Raw genomic sequence first — 27,947 nt, forward strand, 5'->3', positions numbered from 1 at the left:
ATTTGTATGCCACATGTTTATGTAGTCCCATATACATCTTTCTGTGTACAGTACTTGTTACTTTTACCAAGGCTGGGCCAAATTTCTTCTCATTTTGATAATTCCAGAACCTTGCTACATGATCAACTCTTTCTGATCGATTCCGCATCGTTTCTTTCACGATGCAATCGCATAACTAGAACTCAACTTTATCTTTAAAGCAGATACATGTTTGTCTTTTTTCTTCTCCATTGTTGTTCACAAATGCCTGTTATTAAACTCGGCAGGAGCAAAACTGTTGTGAGAGTTTGAATGCTCTAATGAACATGTCTGTAGCACAAAATGACTGCATGACCTTTGTGACCAAAATTACCAGCCCTTACGACCCACATTCTTGACTTTGAGAAACCACTGAGATGCAAAGCACTTGGTTTCAACCACTTTATTCTGAACATATTTGAGATGACTTTATCACGTTTAAACACTTTCAGGGATATAGATATATGAAAATAGCTTTCAAAAACACTTGTGATACTATTTGGCTGACCCATCATTAATCCTGGTGACATTTGCTCAGGCCTTGATTTTATCAAAGATGAAGGAATATGGTTAAGATTGCAAATTGGTTTTAGGTTGGGGTTAGGAATATTATTTGGTCCCAGGTAAAGATATGACTTTGGTTACTCTAGGAAATTGACCCCACAACAATTGTCACAGAAGGATGTGTCGTAGAAATGCAGTTTAATAATGCAATGTGTTCTGCATATCAGCTACATAAATCAGAGGCCGTACAGCTCTAATTATCTCACTAAAGTGAGTAGAAATGTAGTATTTGTTTGAATTGTCTAGAAACGGACAATTGGAATTGCAGCTGTTCATATAATATCAGGCTCATATTCATGTATGTACAGGCAAAGTAGATTAAACATGGTCTAGTCCACTCATGTATGGAGTGCTAAGTGTGGATCTCTTTATACCAAATATATTACCCAAAATTCTGTAACAAAACAAATACCGTACATAAAATTAGTCCAATCTGGATATAAAAATGAGAGACTTATTTCATGATGAAATGATTTTTGTTAATTCATAAAGTTACAAAATTAAGAGTTTGATACTTGATGCTTCACAAATCAGCGAAATAGCTACCCATTTGGTCTGGGTTTGAACTTAGTCCGTATCCATGGATACAAGGTTTTTCAGTCTATCCTGTGGGGTCAAGGGGTGAATGTGAGGTTCATTGGGGTCACCCTGTTGAGGACATCGCCCGCTGCATCCCCCGTCCGGCTGACCTGGGTTTGCCCCTGCGTGATGGAGCCCCCGTCTGCCTCCAGAGTGGAGGAGGGGTGGGTGGAAGCATGGGGTGTCTCCCCGCTGGGTCGTCTGGTCGAGATCTCCTTCAGGATGGCCTTGCCTTCTTCTCTCGTCTAAGGGGAAGATAGGTATGATAGAAGGATGGATAGGATAAAAAAGGGAAATGGTATGAATGAAGTATTCCTAGAAGTGCTGTGCTCTAGTGGATAAATCATCAGACGGGGGAAAGATACTGATGACGTTTGGCAAGCATTTCTCTACATTTGCCATTTATAGTAATAATGATATTCTGGATTTACATAACATTTAATACATTATTGATGTCTCTATGAAGCACTTTACACTTCCATTATCCATCCAGATGAAATAAATCGGTTACCCAGTATTCCTTTGATGCTTGTTCACTGTATCAGGGTAGCCAGGCTAATGCTGGAGTATCGATATTATTAACCTATTTGGTCCCTCGGGAAAAAATATAATTCCCTCCACAGTGCAACTACTAAATAAGCATCCTTCCAGTGACAAAATTACTTTGTTGTTTACACAATATCTTTTTGGATTTGTTGCTATTAAAGTTAAATTTCATTGTGGCAAGTTTAATGTATTTGTTTTCTCAAATTAACTCTTTTCTTACTATCCAGAGCCCTTTAGGGCTGCCCGGAGCTAAATCTCTCACTACTCCTGTGTACATTTTCAGTGCCTCCCTCCAATCAATGACTGAACAATGCCGGGAATGGCAATGGGATCTTACCTCGCTATGATCACAGCATTTGTGTGCATAGATGGTGGCCTCATCAAAGTTATTCTGCTTGAGATGGTACCTGGCTAGGTACCGGTAGGCCTGACAATGCTCCTCTGTGTCTGCCGTCTGCTCACAGGGAGGACCATAGAGAGAAGAAAAGAAGGAGAGTGAAGATGGAAGATGATGAAAAGAGGGAAATGATAATACAAGTGTGCAAAGCAGATGAAGTCAGATCAGGGGAGGGGGAGTATGAAAAGAGAGAGAGAGAGAGAGAGAGAGAGAATGATAGATAGATAGAGAGAATGATAGATAGATAGAGAGACAGAGAGACAAAGAGGTTAAACAAGATATACTATGACATGAATGAAAGTATTCAGTTTGGGAAGGGATTGTTATTTCTTATTTGCTTACTTTCTGACTATATTTTACTTCTTTGTCTCTTACATTATCATGGATTGAAAATATTGTACTGACTCAAAAGAAGAGGCTACCTGACATTTCCCAAATGATGAATAAAAATAACAAATAATTATGCCCCTTTTCCCTGCATTGTCAGATTTATCATGAATCATCATTCTAAATGAACTAAAGTATGTTAAACCCATTGTGCCAATGGATCACCAATGCATCCACATTGTTATAAACATCAACATTCATGATCAACACATGCCTACTTTTTCTTTTTTTGCTAAAGTCATATAACATAATAACCACATGAGAGAATAGAGAACTGGATAAGGAGAACAATATCTCTGCACACACTTACCCCCATCGTCTCCATCTGTTCCACATACTTAGAGTAGAAGGAGGCTGCTTTCTCCTCTTCATTGAATTTCTCATGTAATCTGTGAAAAGGGATTACAAAAAACAATGGTGCAGTAGCGTAGCTAAGTGGGAGGGGGATGAGCTCCCCCAATCGAATGGAAAAAAACATAAACAAGAAACAAACAAACTTGAGAAGAAAAAAAACAAGAAAACAAACAGAGGAGAAGGTGAAAGGGAGAGAGGGATTTAATAATGACACAAAAATTTGTCAAATTTGAAAGCAAGGAAAAGTTAGAGAAGGTGAGAGGTACAAATGAAAGAACAACGAATACCTTGTAGAAATAATACACTGTAGTAGAACAACATCCTAAAACACGTTCTTGACCTAAACTTAATAAAAACTTTCATATCATGCAATCTTGAGATGAACACCTGGGACCCGTTTCACAAAGCTTTTTTCAATGACAAATTACAAAAATCAGTGACGAAAATGCTGATAACCAATCGGAAGCAAGGATTTCAGTAGCTTATAACAAAATCTGTCATTTGTCACTGATGACAAGTTTTGTGAAACGGGTCCCTGTTCAGTCTCTTACCTTGCTAGTTTGACTAGGGCTACGCCTTCGACGTCTCCCACAGAGTAGGCTCTCCAGTAGCACTTCTTTGATTCGGCGATCTTATCCAAACGCTCATAGCTTTCACCAAGGGCTACCAGCATTCTTGAATCATTTGGTCTGTCAAGGGGTAGGAAATAAACATAGTGACAGAAAGAAAGAGGATTGGTTTAATCTGGTTTCATAAACAAGACATAGTAAAGTGATACAATTTACACATCTTATGTTACAGTTTGCTCCTTTTTTATAAACATAATGCTGGCAGAAGACAACCACTTAAAAATTCACTTATTAAATAAAATGAGATATTTCTAACATGATAAAGTGTGTTGTGCCATGGCTTTGCACAATCTATAAAGAATTAAGGAAATACTTAAGCTTCCGATCTCATAATCATTGATATAATTAAACTATCAATATAAGTATATATACAAATAAATGCAAAAAGGAAACTGCACTCATAATAGTATATATTTCTGTCTGGGACACTCTGTTGGAATTCAAATCTGCTGCAGACTAAATTAATTTAAAACCAATTAATCAATTTATTTAATGAAACATGACAATCTTGTGAGCAATTTCTTGATCTACAGCAAATATGGGTAGCACTGCGCATTGATGGGTGTACAGGTAAGTGCGCTTATCTCTGTTTGCGACCTAAAGTAAGCCTATTAAACTTTGGGTTTATTTGTCAGTGATTATGAAACAAGACAATCTTAAAATGAATTCTTTTTGCTCATATATCAAAGTTTTAGCAGTTTCATTGTATACAAAATATGTTGCATGTTTTCATACATTTATCACAGGATCTATGTCGGGGCTGTTTTAAGCACCGATCATACTCGGCCTGATGGCTTTGTACGATAGATACATACAGCCTCAAATCGAGTGCGGATAAATCGTATAATAAACTCATTCGCATGCATCGTTTGTATAATGTGCACTATAAAAGGACCCACCTGACTTGCTGAGCCTGTCTGTAGTAATAGAGGGAGTAGAAGGGCATACGAAGAATATCATACGTCTGTCCCAAACCGTACCATGCTCTGAAATCACGCTTATTCACCTCTGAAAAAAAGTAAAAAGCATTCAATGATTATAGTACAAATCTATATATAAAAGGTTTGCAAGGATTTCATTAATTAATAGCAGTATTTCAGATACTACTTCTAGGTCGAGCGTACTCGCACTCACTCTCATTCAGTTCTATTCTCAATGATCTTTGGAAGATCCTGCCTTGGTAGGTAGACAGGTGTCTTTTTCTAACTAGTCTATGTAAGTCATTGCTGGGCACCCTCTGGTGCGTTTGCCCCTTGAGGGCTCCCAGAAGAGCATTTGTGAAATGATTTCACTCTTGCTCCTCCAGCAATGACCACTGGAACGGAGGCGGCGGTCTCTCCGAGACCAGTGTGATGTCCCTATACAACTCTACATTTGTCATATGGTCCCTCCAATACGTGCCTTCACGGTTGTTTCATCGCAAAGCATGCCGGGACATAATTCTAGTCCATTTTCACCTTCGCCGTGATCAGCTGTCCTGTTGCAAACAACGGGATTCTTATCGAATCAACATCATAATCTTGTACATAGTCCGCTATTCTGCAGTGATTTTCTTCCAATCCAGTATCATTTGTACGGTAAGAAAACCAAAGTTTGTGGTTATTCATTTTTATGACTAATAAAGCTGATAATACAACGTAATGAGAGTGGGCCGAGATCCAACTTTAGTAAATGTAGGCCTAGATCTAGTCCCGTATGTTCAAATGTGTGTGCATTTTAAGTAGACTGATTGTCTTTTAAGCTGCTTAAGTACACTCGTCTCGTGTTTTAGGTAGAAATGTACAGTAATATGAGATTTATGTCTCATGAAATATTAATAGACTTTCTAGATCCTATAATTGATAATTGAATAGGGTCTACTAGAATGGCTGACATTTAGATAGTGATTGCAATTAAGTGTAAAAAAGTAAAAGAGGCCATGAAAATGATAGATTTGTCGATCTGGATCTGGATATAAATTCTGATATCGATGAGCTCAACTTGAGCATCTACGTGTTGAAGAAGTGATAAGGATTCTTTTGTTACAATCATTCTTGTGGTCACGAACTTAATATGATTGTCTTTTCCCTTATATTTATCAGTTGCAGCATCATCGAACACGGCCGATGAAACAGAAGATAACGTGCATGTAGATGTTACGAGAGAGCTCATTTCACAATGGACAACAGAAGTGTTACGTGACTTTCTACAAGGAGGGGACTCAAGCTTGGAAATCGAGTACCGGTAGTCATTATTTTATGGGTGTTCTCTGCCTTGACGCGGTAGCTGTTCAGCCATCCGAGGTAGACACTGTGAGGAACTGGACAATGGATGGATTGGGGGGGGGGGGGGGGGGGGTAGGCATGCAGAACTGGCCTACTATGTTTGTATGTACCTACTGGATAAGGACCCTCCATCACTAGAGGGAAAAATAATGAGAGACTACAAAGAGGGGAAGGCATATAGTTATTTTGCCTTGTGAAAAAATTAGATTTAGCCCCTAAAAAAGTGTTCCTTCGGGTATCAAATGACGACAGGTGAAACCTCACAGTTGTAGAATTATTATCTGTTATGTGATTTCCAAACCATGTGACCGCAAATGGTGTATGGTGTATGTTGTAAAGGTATTGTAAAATGCATTGTTTAACAATGTATAACAATGTTTAAACCGAGATGGACGTATGGCCCTACGTGCTACCAGTGTCTGTGATATGGTGTATTAATACTGAAGCCCTAACAAAATTGTGCTTCAAAATGATCAAGAAGTGCCTCTAAGAAGTAAAAATCTTTGTTTGACCCCTTTTACCATACTCGTTTTCCCCAATAAACTGTAGTGTTATGAAAACCGTTTGGCAAACACAAAATTTGGTTTCGATTTCCAATCGTAAATATCTTGATAATCAGACAGGCGATCGGATTGTAAAAGTCATCGAGTTCCTGACTGACCTAAATTTATCATTGCAGCATGAGCTAAATCCAGGATTTTGTTTCAGAATCTGAGAGTAAGTTACCCGATCCCTTTAAATGTGTTTGCATTAAAGGTGGTACCCCCCCCCCCCCCCCCCCCCCCTTCTCAGCAAAAGTCCAGTGTGTAAAGTCAATACGGGCAGATCTTTTTCTTTGTTACGAGCCAGAGATTTTGGGAACACGCATGCGGTACCTCCGTTCCCGTTCCTGGAGGGGGGGGGGGGGGGGGGTGGTACTACTTCTTCATAAGATGTCAACTTATATGCATTGCATTAAACCTGTTGATATTGATCTAACTTGTATTCATCTCATGGTTATATTTATTTTATCAATAAAATAAAACAACACAGAGAAGGTTGTAGATGAGTACTAAGCAATCATTACTGTATGTAGGATGCCGAGTTGAAGTTATTCATGATTTATTCAAGAGAGGAAGGTCAGACAGACCTGATGTTTTAAATATTTAACGAGAGAAAAATCATAGAAACAGAGAGAGGCATCGAGAGAGATGTCGACGCTTAATGAAAGAGAAAGAGTGATAATAAGGAGAGAGGAGAGAGAAAGAGACAGAGAGGGGAGGGAGAGATAGAGAGGGAGAGCAAGAATTAGGTGTGAAGAGGAAGATCTAAGAGAACAAGAGATTAAATTTTACAAATGTACACGTTTCCATGTACCTTTACTTAATTTATATTATAATGTAAACGATATTGTGACGGTCTTTGCTTAATTTTAGTTTGCATTCTTTCCTTTAGCTTTATCTTCTAATTTACTATTCTAATTTAGTAAATGTTAGTATAAATATAATTTTGATTTCTATCTCTTCCCCTATGTCATAGCCTCCATTCTTGCTCTCCCTTCCTCATGTTAGTCCATCTCTCTTTCTCTCTGTAATGATAACCCCTCTATCAATCTTTTCTCCATCAACTCATGATATGTTCCTCCTCTTCTCCTTCTCATTCATCATCACAATCATCATCATCATCTCAAAACTGTATTAATCAATCTATAAGACTCTATAGATTGATCAATACAGTTCTTATAACATATGACCTTTATGTACAAACAATAAACCAAATGGTCACAATCATTTAATAAAAAGTGGTAAGAACAATTATTCCAACTCTATGGGCAACAACGTAATCTCCATTTTCTCCTCCTCGTTCAAATATTAGCTTCTTTTTCATTCTTTACTCGTGTTACTTCTCTATCTCTCTGACTATACTCACAAAAAAGTAGAATCAATGGTTTGACATGAAACAGTCTAGAAAATGAACTAAATTTATTCAAGTATCAAATGATTTTGAATTACAGACAGCTTTCTCCCACGAGATGAAAAAAATATCTCCCTAACCAGAAACTGGCAAAATAACTAAATGCCTTTCCCTCTTTGTAGTCTCTCATTCTTCCCTCTAGTGATGGAGGGTCCTTATCTACTAGGTACACACAAATGTCTCTATACATAGTAGACGATCAGCTCTGCAGTCTGCATGCCTTTCTCCCCCCCCCCCCCCCCCCCCCCCCGCCCCCTCTCCATCCATCGTCCAGTTTATCTCTACCTCGGATGGCTGAACAGTACCCCCAGAGTCAAGGCAGAGAACACCCATAAAATAATGACTACCGGTACTCGATTTCCAAGCTTGAGTCCCCTCCTTGTAGAAAGTCACGTAACACTTCTGTTGTCCATTGTGAAATGAGCTCTCTCGTAGCATCTACGTTATCTTCTGATTCATGGGTCATGGTGTTCGATGATGCTGCAACTGATAAATAAAAGGGAAAAGAAAATCAAATTTAAGTTTGTGACCAAAGAACCCTCATCACTTCTTCAACACTAGATCATGTAGCAGACGTGTATGCAGGGGGGAGGGAGTTTCGGGGGTTGAACCCCCCCCCCCCCCCCTCCTCCAATTTTGTTTAGACTATGTGTGTGTGTGTTTTTGAGGAACCCCCCCCCCCCTCACTTTTTTAATAACAAAAATAAATTAAACATTTTTTGTGCTAAAGGGTGACCCAAAAAAGGTGACCTTACCCCCCACCAACTGAACAAAATATCGGTCTCCCAAATTTCATATTTTTGGGGAAAAAAGAAGGAAAAAAAAAGGTGCACTTACCACCCCCGGCTTATTCACCGGCTGGCCGAGTCGTTGTGAAATTGACTGCGTGATTTTCAAATTTTACCCCCCGGCCCCCCCCCCCCCCCTCGAAAAAATCCTCCGTACGCCCCCGTCATGTAGATCCTCAAGTAGAGCTCATTGATATCAGACTATAATATATTAAAATCCAGATCGAAAAAATCTATCGTTTTCATGGCCTCTTTTACTTTCTTACATTTATAATTTCTAATTGCAATCACTTTCTAGGCCTAACTGTCGGCCATTCTAGTAGACCCTATTCCATTATCAATTATAGGATCTAGAAAGTCTATTCATATTTCATGAGACATAAATCTCATATTACTGTACATTTCTACCTAAAACACGAGACGAGTGTACTTAAGCAGCTTAAAAGACAATCAGTCTACTTAAAATGCACACACAATTGAACATACGGGACTAGATCTAGGCCTACATTTACTAAAGTTGGATCTCGGCCCACTCTCATTACGTCGTATTATCAGCTTTATTAGTCATAAAAATGAATAACCACAAACTTTGGTTTTCTTACCGTACAAATGATACTGGATTGGAAGAAAATCACTGCAGAATAGCGGACTATGTACAAGATTATGATGTTGATTCGATACGAATCCCGTTGTTTGCAACAGGACAGCTGATCACGGCGAAGGTGAAAATGGACTAGAATTATGTCCCGGCATGCTTTGCGATGAAACAACCGTGAAGGCACGTATACAGACAGTTCATGTGATGACATAATCAAAAAGACTACACACAGAACCTCATTATAAAGAGGCTAACAGGTCCTTGAAGTCCTCTTTTTGTGAACACAGCTTCTATTATCACATTTCAGGTATCTTACAGATGATATAATCCCTGGCGTTTCTATCTCTGCCTATCTGTGAACTAGAAGGTGTTTCACAAAGACTAAGATCGACTTAAACTTGAACTTAACTATGACGGGCCATTCATGCCACTAGTTCCTTCAACCATTCCTTGCATTGGTTTCTCAAGGGACTTACAAATCACGGTGACAAATCTACAGTATTTACCTTTTTTGATAGGTCATTATTGAAGGAAATAATATTATCTAAAGATCATACTTGAGGGACCAATAGTGAGTGCAACCAGTGGCATGAACAGCCTGCCATAGTTAAGTCCAACTTAAAGTTGATCTTAGTCGTTGTGAAACACCCCCCTGGTCTGCACAAAAAAGATAGGGAAATATTGTAATGAAATCTCATGGATAGGCTTATGCATTGGCAAAAGTCTACGTACCAGGGGGGTGTTTCACAAAGATCCTAAGTTGAACTTACCTGTATCTCTAAGATGGACTTAACAGTTACGGAAAGCTGTTAGCATCATTGAAAATATTTTGTATAAATTATTTTAAAAGGCATAAAATGTTGATTGAAATCATTCATATTTTCTATTATCTTGGGAGATTTCATGTTCTTGATGTGGAATTTATGAAAAGTCTAAAATACTTGAATTTTTGCTTTTGAATATATTTCACTATAAGGCTACAAATGGCCCTCCATAATATTTAAGTCCAACTTCGAGTTAAGTTTGACTTAATATCTTTGTGAAACACCCCCCAAAAGTGCAGATTTTTCTTGTATTGTAATGGCTTTGCCTTTCTCACTTTATCACTCTTACCTATGGCTTGCCTGTATGCCTCTGTAGCGGCTGGAGTGTTCTTCATCTGCATGTATTCATGACCCATGAGAGTCCAGGCAGAGAGATAGTGAGGGTTCAGCTTCAGGCATCGCTGGAAGTAGAGCACAGCTTTCTCATGCTGCCCACGTAGGGAGTAGTAGTTGCCTGGAAGGATAACATGTACATAATAATAATAATAATGATATTCCATGTTTATATAGCGCTCAATACATCGATCCAACGATGTGTCTAAGCGCTTTACAGATATATTATTACCCCGGTCATCGGATTCAGGCTTACCCGCACACAATGTATGCACATTTTCCACTCCCTGGGGAGCATTCCAGCCAGTCGCCATTTTACAAGCACACACTTGCTCGTCCAACCACATGAACTTTCACACCTGGGTGGGGAGTAGCAAGTGCAAGTACAGGGCTCGAATTACCCACCGGCAATCGGCAATTTGCCGCAATGCCCCTCTCACTGGCCGGAATGCCCTTTTCAAAATCAAACCGTTTACGGCCACAATATTTTAATCCACAAAAGTTTTGCCGACATTATAGTCATCATAAGCCAACCCGACTTGTAATGTTCAAAAAGGTTTTGTTGCCCATACGAAGCTCTAAAAACAATGATAGTCGGCAAGGTTTTGTTGCCCCTCCGAGGCTCTAAAAACAATAATTATCGGAAGGTTTTGTTGCCCCTCCGGAGCTCTAAAAACAATAATTACCGGAAGGTTTTGTTGCCCCTCCGGAGCTCTAAAAACAATGATAAGTCGGCAAGGTTTTGTTGCCCCTCCGATGCTCTAAAAACAATAATTATCGGAAGGTTTTGTTGCCCCTCCGGAGCTCTAAAAACAATGATAGTCGGCAAGGTTTTGTTGCCCCTCCGATGCTTTAAAAACAATAATTATCGGAAGGTTTTGTTGCCCCTACGGAGCACTAAAAACAATAATTACCGGAGGGTTTTGTTGCCCCTACGGAGCTCTAAAAACAATTATAGTCGGCAAGGTTTTTTTTGCCCCTCCGGAGCTCTAAAAACAATATTTATCGGCAAGGTTTTGTTGCCCCTCTGGAGCTCTAAAAACAATAATTACCGGAAGGTTTTGTAGCCCCTCCGGAGCTCTAAAAACAATGATAGTCGGCAAGGTTTTGTTGCCCCTCCGATGCTCTAAAAACAATAATTATCGGAAGGTTTTGTTGCCCCTACGGAGCACTAAAAACAATAATTACCGGAGGGTTTTGTTGCCCCTACGGAGCTCTAAAAACAATTATAGTCGGCAAGGTTTTGTTGCCCCTCCGGAGCTCTAAAAACAATATTTATCGGCAAGGTTTTGTTGCCCCTCCGGAGCTCTAAAAAACAATAATTACCGGAAGGTTTTGTTGCCCCTCCGGAGCTCTAAAAACAATATTTATCGGCAAGGTTTTGTTTCCCCTCCGGAGCTCTAAAAACAATAATTACCGGAATGTTTTGTTGCCCCTACGGAGCTCTAAAAACAATTATAGTCGGCAAGGTTTTGTTGCCTCTCCAAGGCTCTAAAAACAATAATTACCGGAAGGTTTTGTTGCCCCTACGGAGCTCTAAAAACAATAATAGTCGGCAAGGTTTCGTTGCCCATACGGAGCTCTAAAAACAACAATTACCGGAAGGTTTTGTTACCTCTCCGGAGCTCTAAAAACAATAATAGTCGGCAAGGTTTTGTTGCCCCTCCGATGCTCTAAAAAAATATTTATCGGCAAGGTTTTGTTGCCCCTCCGGAGCTCTAAAAACAATAATTACTGGAAGGTTTTGTTGCACCTACGGAGCTCTAAAAACAATAATTATCAGCAAGGCTTTGTTGCGGCCCTACGGAGATCTAAAACAATGATAATCGGCAAGACTTTGTTGCCCCTACGGAGATCTAAAACAATAATTATTGGCGAGACTTAATTTCCACTATGGAACTCCTAAATTAATTGGCGGGACTTAATTGCCGATACGGAGATATGAAAGAATGTCTTCATCCAAATGACTGAAACGTTTGGCACAAAAACCGTAATGACTCAGGCTTAGTTTTTCAATCCATCCTTTTTATTTGAACCAATCAATATCGGGAAGTTTTGATTACCCATCGTTGGTTCAACATCTTTACTTCGCGTTGTGACCTTTTTTGGTGCGTTTTCACAGTTTTTAATCAGTGAAAAACTTCGATTTTTCTCGGGAGGAGGGTCTGGAATTAAATCAGAAAAGGATTAAGAGTCGAGATAATGGTACAAAGAATCGTCTTCTTTCCCATACGTTTTATTTAAAACGTCATAGCTTCCGCCCATCGCGCGGGAGGGGTGTGAATTGAGTTCAGAAAAGGATAATACCGGTAGTCGAGATCGAGACGAATCGTCTTCTTTCCCTAATAATTTATTAAAAACGTCTAAGCTTCCGCGCTTCTCTTGGAATTCAGAAAAGGATAAAGAGTCAAGAACGGTACAACGAATCATCTTCTTTCTCTAATAATTCAATGAAACGTCAAAGGGGGAAACTCCCCCCCCCCCCTCCAGCTCCCCCCCCCCCCAATTTTTTTTTGAAAAGCATTTTAAAGAGAAATAGAAAGAAAGAGAGCAAGAAAGAAAAAATAGTTAACTACCAGTTTCTCAACAAAATAAGGTATCAAAAATTGCTCATCTGATCGTAATTAAACGTCTAAAACCCCTGAGCTTCCGTGGGCTCTGCCCCGGGACCCAACCAAGGGCCCTTTGGCAGGCCTCTTGATACTCATCTGACTGCAATTTAGTGCCTAAAACCCTTGATCTTCTGGGGGCTCCGCCCGCTGGACCTCACGCCAATCAGTGTCCTGCCAGTGTCACAAATAAAGTATAAAAACATGTTCATCTGACCGTAATCAAATGCTTAAACACCTGTGCTTCCGGGGGCTCTGCCCCCTGGACCCCACTGGATGCTAATCTGACGGTAATGTAATGCTTTAAACCCATGGGCTTCTGGGGGCTCCGCCCGCTGGACCTCACGCCAATCAGTATCCTGCCAGTGTCACAAATAAGGTATAAAAATATGTTCATCTGACCGTAATCAAATGCCTGAAACCCCTGAAATTCCGGGGTTTCCGCACCCTCGACTCCACCAGCTAGGGGCCCTGAGGCGGGCCCCTGAATGCTTATCTGACCGTAATTTGCCTTCAACCCATGAGTTTCCGGGGGCGAACAAGGTATCAAAAGATCTTCATCTGACCGCAGGCACGTAGCCGGGGGGGGGGGGGGGGGGGGGGGGGGGTGGGGGCGCCCCCCCCCCCCAAAAAAAAAAGCCAAAAAAAGAGAGGAGAGAAAAGGAAGAGGACGTATGAAGAAAAAGGAGCAAACAAAAAACATTTTTGAAATTCAGACAAGGATTAAGAGTCGAGAACGGTACAACGAATCGTCTTCTTTCTCTAATGATTTAATGAAACATAAAAGCTTCCGCGCTTTGCGCGGGAAGGGGAAAACTGTATTCATGCAGGCGAGGATTATTTTCGAGAACGGTACAACGAATCGTCTTGTTTCTCTAATAATTAAATTAATTGTCAAAGCTTCCGCGCTTCGATCGCGCAGGAGGTGGGGTAACTGAATTTAGACAAGGATTAAGAGTCGAGAACGATACAACGAATTGTCTTCTTTCTCTAATGATTAATAAAACGTAAAAGCTTTCACGCTTTGCGCGCGCGGATGGGGGGGGGGGAACTGAATTCAGACGAGGATTAAGAGTCGAGAACGGGACAACGAATCGTCTTCTTTCTCTAATGATTTAATGAAACGTAAAAGCTTCCGAGCTTTGCGGGGGAGGGGGGGGGGATGAATTTAGACGAGGATTAAGAGTAAAAAACGGGACAACGAATCGTCTTCTTTCTCTAATGATTTAATCAAACGTAAAAGCTTCCGAGCTTTGCGGGGGAGGGGGGGGGATGAATTTAGACGAGGATTAAGAGTCAAAAATGGTACAACGAATCCTCTTCTTTCTCTAATGATTTAATGAAACGTAAAAGCTCCGCGCTTTGCGCGGAGGGAGGGGAACTGTATTCAGACGAGCAGGCACGTACGCAGGGAGGGGGGGGGGGGGTTTGGGGCGTTAAACCCCCCCCCTTCGGTTTTTTTTATGTCTGTATTTTTTTTAAATGAAACACGCACAAAAAAAAAATTATGCCAATGGCTGATCTAAAAAAGGTGACCTCACCCCCCCCCCCCACCCCTCCCCCCCCAAAGGGAACAAAATGTCAAATTGTCAAATTTCGAGGCCAAAAAACAAAAAAAAGTGTCCTCTTAACCCCCCCCCTCCCCCCCCTCCCCCGCTTATTCAGCGGCTGGATGAGTCGTTGCGATTTTTTGGGGGGACAAAAAAAAAAGTGGGCCCCCCCCCCCCCCTAAGGAAGAAATCCTGGATCCGCCCCTGGGTGCACATATCCCCCCCCCCCCCCACCTTGAAAACAACGGCGTGAGGTGATTTTACGCGCACTTTCCATGTTGGCCTTAGTGCCCCTTAGGATAGATTTGTGCCCCTTTCAGTGGATTTGTGCCCTCTCAAAAAAGTGGCCTGGACCCAAATTTGATGTAATTCGAGGCCTGCAAGTACATCAACAGAGAAGTTCACAAAGACATGGATTACAATTTAACTGTGCACTGGATATTACATAGATTTTTCATATGGGACTGTGCATTTCACACTAGATATGTAAATCATATTAGAATCACACATTTGTATGTGACATAAAGGAGATATGAAAAAGTAACAACACAGACGTGTACATATGGGACTACATACTTCTCTGGCAGGTGGTTCTCACAATTTCCTCATACAATTTTGTCAGGTACAACACAGCTAGTAGATGTGTTCATTATATTTGTTTGTCAGATATTTTATGTTTGTATAATTAACACTCTTTTTTGATTCTGTGACTTTTTCATTTAAAGCCCCTCTGCACTAGTTTGGCAAGGAGGGATTATACCTTCTGGCGAGGTCATTAGCAGGTGTTTATCTCATCAAATCAGCTCTCAATTAACATAAGAAAAAGGGCATTATGGGGGATCAACAGGTACCGCTTAGGAATTGTTGGCGGTATAGAGGGTGCACGTAGCTATAAGTAGTGTAGTGGGGCTTTAAGTCATCTCCAGAACACAGATTGGAGACCTTTGACCTTAGAAGTTCAAAGTTCAAACCCTAAGGAAGCTAAATATTGTACATGAAATTCCTTACCGATCACACAGCATGTCTCGACCCTGTATTTATCCACCTCACACACCTGATGGGCTAAATGACTTAGTTCAGCTTTCATCTCCTGTGTATGAGAAGAAGACATCAAGAAACAAAAAACAGTATTAGAATCTATTCACTGTAACATAAATGATAATTTAATAAGAAACAAAATAATATCCATCTATTGCAAATTAAAGGAAATTTTTATTCCCTCCACAGGGAGAAGATGTAAATGTTTTTCTTTTTACCCATTAACATGTTTACCTATTCATTATTTATGGATAATTTTGTCCATACCTACTTTATGGAGTAAATCTTGATTATTGATGTAACTGTTTTACTTTGACACCAAGCAAGTTGGAGAAAGAGTCCACGTTTTTTTTAAGCTATAGGGATAGAATACTTTACAACTGAACCATAACGGAAGATTTCTTACCTTTACATCAAGCAAATTTGAGGTGTCGGCATTTTTCTAATCTAAAGGGGCCTACCCCTGAACAGATACATTCACAATCGAACCATTGGGGAAGATAACTTTGAGAGTTCAGTGACACAAAGACGTAACTCTATATTTTGCCAAAATGAGTATTTGATATCAAAATGGCTAGTGAAACATAGACTTAATTCCTTAAGGCCCAAGTGCTCAGTGACACATAAACCACTTTGTCTCAAAATGGCCAAAATGGAGTTACATCTTTGTGTCACTGACCCCTTGACTTGATAATTCATGTTCATGACTTACCTTGACATACAGTAGGTTGGAGTAAGTGTCCATGTTTTCTAACCTATATGGATCAACCTTCTGTAGTTGGCTGAACAGCTCCACTGCAACATCCAGGGCTGAAATTGAAAAATGTTTGCTCATTATTTTTTGACAAGATAGATGGAACTACGTCATGCAGCTTAATATTGTACAAGGAATCTTGTTACCAATCTAACATGAAAGTTGTCATTGGTTCCGTCCATTATGGGAGTGCGTCTTTGAAATACCACGCTTCTTTTGAAAGAAACATTCCCCCTTTCTGTTTAACTGGCAAACTTGCTTATGCCACCCTCTATGTCAAATATGTAGTGTAGCAGAAAGTCTTTATATTTTGAATGATGGTGAGAGAATTTTTTTTATAACCTTTGTAGACTGTAGGCATGGATTAGATACATTGAATTTAACATTCTTACCTATCTTCTTGGCCCCGTCTTATAAAGAGTTGCGATTGATTCAAATCAATCGTAAGTTTACAGTCTCCTATCTCTTATGTACATACAGTGTAGTTGCGATTGATATCAATCACAAATAAGTTACGCTTGATATCAACTCTTTATAAGACGGGCCAAGAATGGATAATGGATATTTAGAATTATCTGCGATATCAGAAAAAGTGCATTCATAAAGCCAATAAAATACTGAAATTCCAAGATACCAATATTAAATGCAAGCCTACCTCTAATAATGTGATGTGTATTTGCAATCTGTGATATGATATAGGTACTCTTGTGGAAGCCTGCCTCGCTGAGAGTCGTATACCTCTTGAGTGCTTCTTCGTTCAGCTGCAGCTCTACACAGGTGTGTGCTAGGAAGAACTCTTTCATCCAGTGGTCTGGCAGATTTAGACTAGTCAACTTAAAACAAATACATCAACAACAACAAAATTATTTCACTATACAACAGGTGCGTGCTAGGAATAATGTTTTCATCCAATACAAAAAATGAGTTGCAAGTTTAACAATACATGAAAAAGTGCTGACAATGCATGTGCAAACACATATTGTAAATTATTGTGAAAAATCTACTTGTGACAACTTGTCAGTGTCTCTGTCATATGTGAAAATAGCTGTAAATGAAAATGTCAGCTTTTACGGTCATTTTTAATTTTTATAAATCTGACTGCTTGACTAATTGCCATAACAGACAATAGCCCCACACAGAATGCAAGCAGAACTTGGGTTCCATCCAAAGTTATTTCTCCTGTTATCTTTATTTTCTTCAACTGTTCATGTATAGAATGAAAACAAAATTTCAGTTGATATCATACATATTAAAAAAGTTGAGGCAAAACAAAGTTTAAATTCATGTTTAGCATTCCCGCCTGCTTCTTTTTTGGAGGCTGCCCATTTTTAAATTTTTTTTATTATAATTTTTTTAAATGAAAAAACATACTGCTAAAATGACCTTTAAAAAAAAAATATATATATATATAAAAGCTGGCGTCCATCTTGAAAAATAGCCCAGCCGGATGTCTAGGAAAATGTGCCGAGCGGCCAATGTGCAATAGTTTAATACCTTATCCCAGTCTGTGACGAGGGCCGCTAGCTCTATCCAGGCTCCCCAGTGAAGAGGGGCTTTATGAAGGGCTTCCACCAGTACCTTCTCAGCTTCCTTTTGCAGCTCTAGTTTCTTCAGAACCACCCCATACCTTCAAATTAAAATAACAATATCACAGTTTCATTGATTGATCAGTCAATACAGCTTTATTAATAATAATAATATTACATGTATGCTATATAGGAATTATGTATCATTATTGTTGTTTGTAATGAATTATTTGCTGGGTATCAGGCATAAATGTTCATTTCTATTCTGTCCTATATCTATTTCATTTTTTCCTAAGCGCATAGGGACTTTCTTTATGTTAGTGATATGCGCTATACAAGCAACGTTCATTATTATTATTTTTAAGATACACCTTATTACCATCTGAATGATGTGACTACGTTTTGAATCAAACTCCTTCACAGTTGGTCTGCAGGTATAGAAAGAGAACTGACTATACTGCTATGTCAGTTAACTAATAGATATCATTCATTTCATTTACTCAGTTGAGCATAATGAATCAATTTACTTCAATATATATAAAAGAAGAGACTTATTTCAAACAATAATCAGTAAATTACACTCAATATGAAGTTTACTCTACAATGCTCTTTAAAGTTCATGAAAATGTTCTTCAAGAGTAGTAACACAAACAAATGAGGTTAAATAGAATGTCCTTTCGAAAGAAAGAATGGGAGAGAGAGAGAGGGAGGGAGAGGGAGAGAAAGAGGGAGGGAGGGAGGGAGGGAGAGGGAGGAGAGAGAGAGAGAGAGAGAGAGAGAGAGAGAGAGAGAAAGAGAGAAAGAGAAGAGAGAAAGAGAAAGAGAGAGAAAGATAGAGTGAGGGAGACAGAGAGAAGACACATGACAATGGCCCCAATGGGTCACAACTTACAAATAGAGTGCATATCCATCACAGCGGCCTTCATTGTACCTCTTCTCCAGTTCAACTCGTAGCACCTTGAGTGAACCGTTCTGAATGGTTTTGAACTGGATGGGTCCTATGAGATCAGTTAGGTCATCGTACTTCTTTTTCTCCCCAGCCTGATTGATTATGCAATATGCAACAAATGCATGAAAAGAAAAAGAATTTTTAAATGCAGTGTCAATTGACACACTGTACCTTTCCCTAACCCAAGAGTGTTACCCTCATCTACTGCAAGTGAGGCTAAAATAAGGCAACTTCAGGTACATGTACTTTCTGGCATCCATCTTTTGTACCATCTGGTGAAATATATTTTTGTGAAAATGAAATCATATTATACAGAAATTCTACTGAGGTCATCATCCTAAAAGGCATTTCTTTTTGTCGCACCTCGCACACAAATGTATATTCTAAACTCTAAAGATATGGCATAGTTACTTTAGAGAGGCAAGCATTTATAGAAGATGAATACTGTTGTTCAAGAGCCAAGTCAATTATAAAGAAGCTGCTTTGTTCCAACCAGAAATTCAACAAATTAAGATACCTTGGTTACAAGGCAGACAGAAAAATCTACCTGTCTTAATGGTACCTTTGCCATGGACTTACCAGGTAGTCAGCGTACATGTGAAGGAAGAAAGCTTTGTTGCTTTGACAGTCGTCTACAAAGAAAGCTGCTCTCTCGTATTCCCTCAGGTCGAAGAATGTCTTAGCGAGGGTGTACTTGTCAAATTCTTCCAAGAAGTCCTACCGTAAAGGTAATATATAGTAAAATGTTTAATGTTTTTCTACGTCCATTTCCACTATAAAAGTAAACACTAATTCTCATACTTTTAATAAATTTAAAAACTTTATTTTTATTTCTATAACCAGTTGAATATTTTTTTACAATCATTGTCAGGGCAAAAAACTAAACTTTAACAATGTGAAAATATACCCAAGTTTGCTAATTAATATCCCATGACAAGTATTTAGAATATCATGGACAAGCCTGGACAACAGATGACTGAAAAATGTAAATAAGTTATTTTGACTCAACACAGGTAGTCACTGACATAAAAATTTTTGCATCAAGCTATAAATCTTAGTCAATACCTGTGGATCTTCCTCAATATCTATTGATGGAGCTGGCTTCACATTCTGAAGAGAGTATGATAGTTCAGCACACCTGAAAACACACAAAAGAACATTGAAAATATGGCACACTAATATATTTTAGATTAAAATCTAAAGAATCTGTAGACCTGGGTAGCGTTTCACAAAACTGTTTTAAATACAATTTCACCAACAACTCATTTTAATTATCAAATAGAACTCGCATTTCGATGGGATGTCATAGTTACCTGTAGTTACCTGTCTTCACAGGCTCTAATTTAAGACGTAGTCCTATAATGCCCACCTTCCTTCATTCAAAATCCACTGCATGTGATATTGTGTCATAATTTGCAGATATCAATCCTATGTCAGTGAACATGTACTTAGTTATATGACAATTTTGTGTGTGAAACGCTGCCCATACATGTATGTCTCAAAATATTAGAGGTGCAGTTTAAATGATGAGTTTAAATTATTTTCTGTATTAAGATACTAACTTTTCATGATCTTATTGTATTTGCTTGAGTAACCACTAACCAAATTTATTTAAAAACAAAAATAAACCTACTTTTCTAATCCCCTTGCAATGAATTGGCGGCAGTTCTCAGTGGGCTCTGCCATTGACTGCAATTATAGTACAAAAGTAACCAAACTAAACTACGGTAGGTCTATAATCAGTCAACTTCAGGGAGAAAGAAAAAAAATTGTTTTATGTTACAGAAGATCACTCTCATTCCCTCTTTGAAGGAAATGATTCAAGATCCAACGCTTACATCACAATTTTATAAAAAAGAAAAAAAAGAAAACAGTAAAACTAAAAGGGAAAAAAATAATTAGGTCTAGTCTAGATCTAGAAATCTTCTCCAGTGTAAATCTGAAATTAAACATTCCAGACATGCCAGATGATTGACACGACAATAGCAATTATTATCAAAACTGACAAAAGGCAAAAACATGACAATCCACATTCTTTGCAAGTCTAACTGTTTTTCTTTTTCTTTCTTGCACTGGCTGCTGCTGAGGCGATATTATTATTCATGTGTTTTGTTAATTCCTAACGGCTAACCAAACTCCAAATTACTTTTCAATGAGTGGAGACAGAATGTTGAATGATATGTTGTTTTCTTGAGGTAACTGACTTAAAGTGTTAGATCATAGATGACATGCGCTCCGCGCTCCCAACGTTATTTGGGCAGAGCCAAAGAGGCAGAGTCATCACACTCACAGACATAAACACACAACACAGAGTCTGAGCTCCCGCTAGCCGCGCTGCGTCTACAGCTAACTCCAGCGAGTACCAGCAGTTTACCCCAGTCCCACATGCTGAAATGGATGTCTCAATCAAACATGAAACTAAATATTGTTTACTTTATTTTTATTTCAATGAAACACTTACCACTTTGCACTTTGTAAAAGCCCCATTTCCTGGCACTGTTTTGTGGCACACACTAGATCACGTTTGATCCAAGGCAAGTTGAAATCTTTCCTGCAAGTTGTCTCATTGAGTTCGGACTCAGTTGAAATCGCCGCCATTGTTGAACGATAACAGCACAATGCCGATAGCTAATGAAACCCGCGCGCTATCTCGATATCGTGTTTTTTTAGGGGGGGGGGGGGGGCGGGCCAAAATGCAAAATATGAACCCTGAAGAAAAAAAACTGTTTATTCTAGATCTGACTAGCCATTTTGAAGAATTCTGGATTTCCTTTTTTTTTCTTCTCAGTTGTCTCACACACACAAAAGTATTGGCCCATTGTGTGCAATATTTGTTCTGGAATTGTTACCCCCCCCCCCCCCCCTCCCCATTTTGTAGATGATACTTAATCCACTCTTGGCTCAATTGGCGATCCCCGACCCACTAAATAGGCATTACAAATATCGCACTCTAGAGAATTTTTGTTGAGGTACGGTGGATTGCCCACATTCAGCTTACCCGACATGGGAGCTGGTCTTCCGTGGGGTCCGAAAGAAGTACATAAACAAAACAAAATATATAACTGAACAATAGTAAATAAATTGTCAAAGAAAAATATTTCATAAACAACAAGTAATCATAACGAGGTGCTTGTGTAACATCATCACACTGCATTCGGACAGCAAGGTGCTCCAAAATCTAGCATAACATTTTTAGAATTTTTGTTCGCTTCACTTGCTCGGAACAGAAAAGTGATTCCCGAATGGCCTCATATTCGTGTATCGAGGTGATGGATATTCTTTTTTTACCTTTATTTCTCATTAGTTTGTACATTTTACAATTTTTTTCTATCTAATATCATTTGCACAATGATTAGTATTGGTTCAGTTTGTTCTCGTCATCCCTGCAAGACGCGCATTAAAAAGGAACGAGAAAAAGATTAATCTTCATTTCAAGTTTATTGCATTTGCTTATTCCCTACATTATACTACGCTACCCCACCTTCTCTCTCTCTCTCTCTCTCTCTCTCTCTCTCTCTCTCTCTCTCCTCTCTCTCTTCTCTCTCTCTCTCTCTCTCTCTCCTCTGTTTGACATAATTACAATTTCAGTTATCTCATGCAAGACACCATTTATCAGCTTTTTATTCACACCAGACCTTGGGAATCTTCGGAGCGAGGAAGAAGAAGGACAAAACAACAACTTGTTGTTGATAAGTTTTTATTTGCAATTCACATTGTCACAAAAGATAATCTCAAAATAAATACATATTCTTTTTTCTTCAATGATACATGATTGAATGAAATGGAACATCTCATACAATAACATTCAGTAAGATTTCAATTATACTATACAGATACTATTCCATTTTTTCTTATGGAATTCAAACGGTTGAGTAAAATTATATTATGCGTTCTGTTTTTTCTAATTGTATTACAGAGCATAGAAAGGATTTAAATAAAGGAACGATGTCTTGACATTTACATGAAAAGATAAAATATTTGCCATATAAGTATCATAGTGTTTACCAGATAAAAGTGTTCTCTAACTAATGTTCCAAAGCAAATTTATATACGTGATAATCTAATGAGTCGGAAACAACAACTTTAACAACAAGAAGAATTGAGAAGGACAAGAAGAAGAAGAGGATGAAGAAGGAGAAGAAGCGTTTAAAGATGTTGTCCTGTAGTCATCTGCGACCGAGTGAAGCGTCCGACCAAGTAAAACAAAAATGGCATCATTTTTTAACGTTTTTAATAAATATGGCCAGGTGTAGTATTCATACTGCACGCGTATAAATATACCGATTCGATTGATTAATAATATTTCAGTTTGACGTATGAACAGCGTTCATTTATTTTCTTATATAGTACGAGGAGATATATTTATGTCAATTGCCGCTGAGCCGAAGATTTTTTTGTTTTGTTTTGGAGAAAAACAAATCTGGAATCCTGGGGTTTTATTTTTAATATTAACAATTTGATAATACCCTACGATATTTTACTCACTTAACTCAAAAGTCAGTTCAAAATATTGTTTCTTTTTCGTATTGTCGGGGCGTGGCGGGGGGGGGGGGGGTGTGAGGGGGTAGGGGCGGATCCAGCCGGCGGCAAGGGGGCCAACTTGATAGGGGGCCCAATTCGTGAGAAAGTGATAAGCGGCGAGTCAGCTAGCCGGCGAATAAGGGGGGGGGGGGGGGGGGGGGGGGGGGGGGGGGGGTTAGGAGCATTAATTTTGTTTACTTCCAAATTCGTGAGAAAATATTTAGCGCCGAATGGCCGAATCAACACCCACCTCCCCCCCCCCCCCTGCGCCAGGGTGAGGGGGTCTGTCCTCTATATATATTTTTAAAGGTTATATTTCCTGTTTAAGGTCCCCGTCCCCCTAGATCCGCCACTGTGAGGGAGTCAACCCCCCCCCCCCCCCCCAAAAAAAAAAAAAAATGAAATATCGTTTTCTACTATGTAAAATAAAAACGTGCATACTAAAAAAAAAAGGGAGGGGGTACATGCACCCCCTCGCCTCCCCAGTCCTGCGGCCTATGTATATTTTCAGCGGGATTTGCAAATGGTGAGAGGAAAGGGATAGACCCCATCGTTAGATAGGAATTGATATTATATCCATAAAGTAGACATGTAGATGCAGATATTTTGACGTCAAGTTTTACGGATTTCTTTCACAGTCATGTTTACATGCAGTACCGGTACTTGATGTGTGTTACATCTTTGGATGGAGTTCGCCCTCACGTTTTTTTTTTCTTTCCGATATCGCGCTCGCTGAATGCGTACCGTACATGAACGCACGGTACCGGTAAGGAGCAGCGCGCAGTAGTAAGGAGCTAGCTCTGCACATATACTGCACTAGTGATCCACGGTCAGTTGATTACATGGTATGTTGTTTGCAGGGACAATTCGGCCTTGAGGCTTGAGTATTACCGATTGACGTCATATCAGTCCAGATTATAAACTAACAGGGTAAGTTGGCCATTGATACCACAATTTGTAAAGCGATTTTAACTGGCGCAAATTTAGGCGTGTTTCGTTCTAGTGTCGCCGTCATTTTATGTGCGTGTGTACGGTGCAGTGGAGTGAGTGTCGCCCCGAGCTAGAGGGCTGGTCGCCGTTGTCAACACGTATCTTGTGTATCGCGGCAAGTGCAGAAGTTACTGACTGTAACATTTGTAGGCCTACATGTATGTACTAGCTAGCCTGCGATTCATATTTCTACCATGACAATCACTTGAATCAGATCTACTACTACTACACTGACTCTTTGTAGCTGTAAGGTTTAAATAACAGGTATGTAAATTGAGTTTGATTAATCTGAGTAACTCGATGCAGGCATGAGTACAGAGTAGACGTCAACAAGCCAGGGCATCGTTTCACGAAAGCGTCATAAACGACATCATTCATAGACCCTATTCATATTTATAAGCAGATAAGCATGATGATTATTGACTATTAAAGTACAAGTTCACTGACAATAAACATTCTAGTAGTATTAGTTATTTAGTATATATTGCGAACTAATTATTGCAACACGTGTTAATCGGAATACAATCATTTCAATGGGATGTTGGTGAAGTTGTACATCCGACAGTTTCGTGAAATGATGCCCTGTTGGTTTCTGTGTGGTGTAAACTGTAACCTCTTAGTGTCGTACTAGGCTAGAGTAAACCTACATAGTATATGATGTAGATCTAGATCGAATTGTGTGTGAAGTTTTGTGCAACTTGAGTTTTAGTGTATAACTGTGGACAGGTCTAGTTTCTATTCCTGTCTTTGTAATTAAATATGATCAGTGATTACATTTGTGTTATAATGAATTGGTCGAAATGCCAGGTAGTTAGGTTGATTTTTTTGATTAATGATATCTAGATCAGTATACTGTACACCGTAGAGTGTTGATCTAGTATTGAGTTACTCTGATTAATCAAACTAGATAGTTATTCCTCAGCACTATACATCCTGACTTATGGATCCTGCTGAGTATCATCGTAGAAGTAGAAGTAGTTGGCTCTGATGCACTTTTGCACCAGGGTAGACCAAAAGCTTTAGTCTCCGATATTGATGGTTGTTCCACTGAGACTGTATGTCTGGCTCCACTGACCGGCTCTATACAGAGACTGAAGTGCATCGTTTTGATTAGTGAGGGGTGGTGACGTGATTGCCGATCTCACCGCACGCCGTAGTTTCAAGAAAAATGGACAGATTATATACTATGAATGAGCGAAGTGTGACAAATTTCATTGAAAAGTTTGTCCTTTACTTTAAAAGACTTTTAATGCAAAGAAATTAATTGACAGATTACTCAAGATTACTGTTCAAGGTGTTCATTTGATGTGGAGAAGTAAGAATGGACTTGTAAATGTAAATTTAGAAATTTTCATTGAAAAGACTACCTGCCTGGAGAATGGATAGTGGATTTCCTTAAGCTAAATAATTTACAGGTCAACACAATTAGAATCTTGACCATTATTTATTTTGTTTGTAATGTCCATTGTGTTATTCATTTTTCTACTATTATTTTTTAATGAAAAAGAGAATGAGAGGGGAAAAAAAAATCATTACCTTTCTAAAAATTGAATCAGACACACTATAGACCCTCATTTGAAGAGAAAATTGATTGGCTCATCAGATTTCTTTTTCTACAGTACCTGTTCTTTTAATTGGCCATGGATGTTGGTAGCTAAATTCAGGTATCTTTGTAATCATGTATTGAATTTCCATTTGATAATGTAGGCTAAATGAAAGTTGTATGATTTCCTGTTTAAAATCTGTACGTGAAATTGCTGAATTTTTGAAGTTCTTAGTTTCATTCATATAATTTTTGTTTATGTTGATTGTTGATGTATACATGTATTTCCATACATACATGTGACCTTAGAAACTGCTGTGTATCATTGTCCTCTTCTTCTTTTTTTCTTCTATTTTAATACAGCTCAAAATTCTGACCTGGAGTAATTAGTACAGAAGTGGGAGGCAAACATCAAGAGCTGTCTATTTTTATCTAATCCGGTTTGAAGGACATTTAAGTCCTAATCAGGAACAAAACGTTAGAATTAGCCAATTCACCAGGATCATTCACCTATTGACTGATTCCACGTACTTTGTGGAAGGAAGGAAGCCGTACAGTTGTATTCTGTGTGTTTCCTGTATTGGCCACAGAAAAATGCTATTGTCAGTACTTCAGCCTCAGTTTAGTGATTGATCCCGACCAACAATGACGAGAGCAGACAGGCTGGTCTGCAGGATTCACAAGAATAAATAAAAATCACAACGCAAGGCTGAAACTGAGAATGCTTGAAATCGAATCGACTATCAAGAGATTCCTGGCATAGAGATTGTGCGTCAACTTCATTGAGACATTTTTTCTGCATACAATTGGAATGCTATTTGGAAAGAAATTGTGTAGAAAGTGAAAAAGGGCAGTCTACTGTATACTTGTATAAGAGGAATAAAGTCCTCCTGCCACTTGGAGAAACTCTAACGAGACAAGAGTCTCTTATCAAAGACCTGAACAGTTTATCGTTCTATCGTCATGGAGATGGAAATGGAGCCAGGAGTTTTGCTCATTACAGCCAATGTGGGCTCGATATTTGAAGAGGTAAGTTTTGATCTAGATTCACTATCAAAACATGATGAGATGATTTTAGTCAGAAGTCGATGCCATCATCTCAGAGATACACATTTAGCTGATGAGTTCTCTAATCATCAGCAATTACTACAAAACACTGGAAGTTAAAGATACTTACATTGTACACAACGACTTGCAGTGGATGTTAGATTGAAAATAAGAGGTCATTTACAAGACTATTAGCTTCAAAGATGAAGCCTGAACACAGGCAAATGATTGCAATAGCAAAATTTATTATGTTAGTTGCACAGACGGGTATATTTTCTCGTCTATAAAGGTATTTGGTCATTTGGCGTCCGATACATTTACATATATTACCAGTGTAAAAATGTTATTCTTTTCGAGGGAGCTCTTTTAGATTTGATGTTTTACAAGTGTGATTTATTCACAACGATATTTAAAGTACATACCGGTGCTTGTTTTTTTTAACCAGATCTCTTTTTCAATTAAGTTAAATCGCTCACTGCTCTCGTGTATTTTCTCGCTGTTCATGGACTGTGTATGTTTATACCAAGTATCGAGGAGTTATGAAAAATAAATTGACATATCATTTCACTTCATATTTGGTCTAATCCAAGCTCTATTAAAGGTACTATGTCCCTTTTGCAGCCAACCTCCCTTTTGCAGCCAACCTCAAATTCTGTAGAACTGTGCAGGAATTATGAATATGTCATGTATGTCCTATCTGTGAAATTTAAACAAGCTCAGTGTCCTCATATTCAAATTAAGCGGAAACCCGTTTACTTGCAAGACTTCACTGTCAGACACTATTGAGTGACTGACTGGCTTTTTTTCTTCTTTGGTAATAACATACATGAAAAGAGTACATGAGCATTTGTCTACATCAATAACCCACTTCTTTTGATGGCCAAGATTAAACTGATTGAATCTTTGCGCAGCATAAAACGTATGACCATTCGGTACAATTGTCTGAAAATCAAGACTATTACTTTGGGCTCTATAGCCCTAAAGTCGATTTGACAACTAAAAGTTGTTATTTTCCCACTTGAAGACATTTTCAAGCCCCACTTTTTTTAGGGAAGTTCTAAATGAGTATTATCTTTCAAATGCAGTTGGAATTTAACGTTTTCATTTTTTTTGCCTGCAAATGGGACATAGTACCTTTAAAACAGTGATGAGATGAAATGAATAGACTAAAATATTGGATGTGTTT

The 27,947-nt window shown here is 38.8% G+C and overlaps 2 protein-coding genes and 1 long non-coding RNA gene across 9 annotated transcripts in view; 1 reads left to right on the forward strand and 2 right to left on the reverse strand.

Moving 5' to 3' along the window:
* Positions 1–137: 137 nt before the first annotated feature.
* Positions 138–21,290, reverse strand: LOC576731 (cell division cycle protein 23 homolog). Its single transcript, XM_030985879.1, has 14 exons — positions 21,122–21,290; positions 19,726–19,798; positions 19,240–19,377; positions 18,604–18,752; positions 17,680–17,812; positions 16,841–17,018; positions 16,144–16,241; positions 15,402–15,483; positions 10,191–10,355; positions 4,374–4,482; positions 3,397–3,534; positions 2,802–2,880; positions 2,045–2,161; positions 138–1,406 (listed from the first exon to the last, which is right to left on the reverse strand). The coding sequence occupies exons 1-14, from the start codon at positions 21,256–21,258 to the stop codon at positions 1,197–1,199; spliced, it is 1,806 nt and encodes a 601-aa protein (XP_030841739.1). The 5' UTR covers positions 21,259–21,290; the 3' UTR covers positions 138–1,196.
* On the reverse strand, positions 7,666–9,127 carry LOC115924109. Its single transcript, XR_004064187.1, has 2 exons — positions 9,082–9,127; positions 7,666–8,177 (listed from the first exon to the last, which is right to left on the reverse strand). It is a non-coding gene; the product is annotated as an uncharacterized LOC115924109 (long non-coding RNA).
* A 2,703-nt stretch (positions 21,291–23,993) lies between the features above and the next one.
* Positions 23,994–27,947, forward strand: part of LOC576800 (inositol polyphosphate-5-phosphatase A) — a 72,544-nt gene continuing 68,590 nt past the window's right edge. For 6 of the 7 annotated variants that reach the window (XR_004064190.1, XR_004064191.1, XR_004064189.1 and 3 more), the window contains exons 1-2: positions 23,994–24,111; positions 26,078–26,743. Coding sequence is in view for 3 of the 7 variants with exons in the window: in XM_030985882.1 (XP_030841742.1) it covers positions 26,678–26,743 (66 nt within the window). In the remaining 4 variants the exon portion in view is untranslated. The other variant, XM_030985881.1, reaches the window with a different exon arrangement.

Source organism: Strongylocentrotus purpuratus, unplaced genomic scaffold (assembly GCF_000002235.5).
Source record: "Strongylocentrotus purpuratus isolate Spur 01 unplaced genomic scaffold, Spur_5.0 spur5_scaffold_15, whole genome shotgun sequence".
Taxonomy (NCBI): domain Eukaryota; kingdom Metazoa; phylum Echinodermata; class Echinoidea; order Camarodonta; family Strongylocentrotidae; genus Strongylocentrotus; species Strongylocentrotus purpuratus.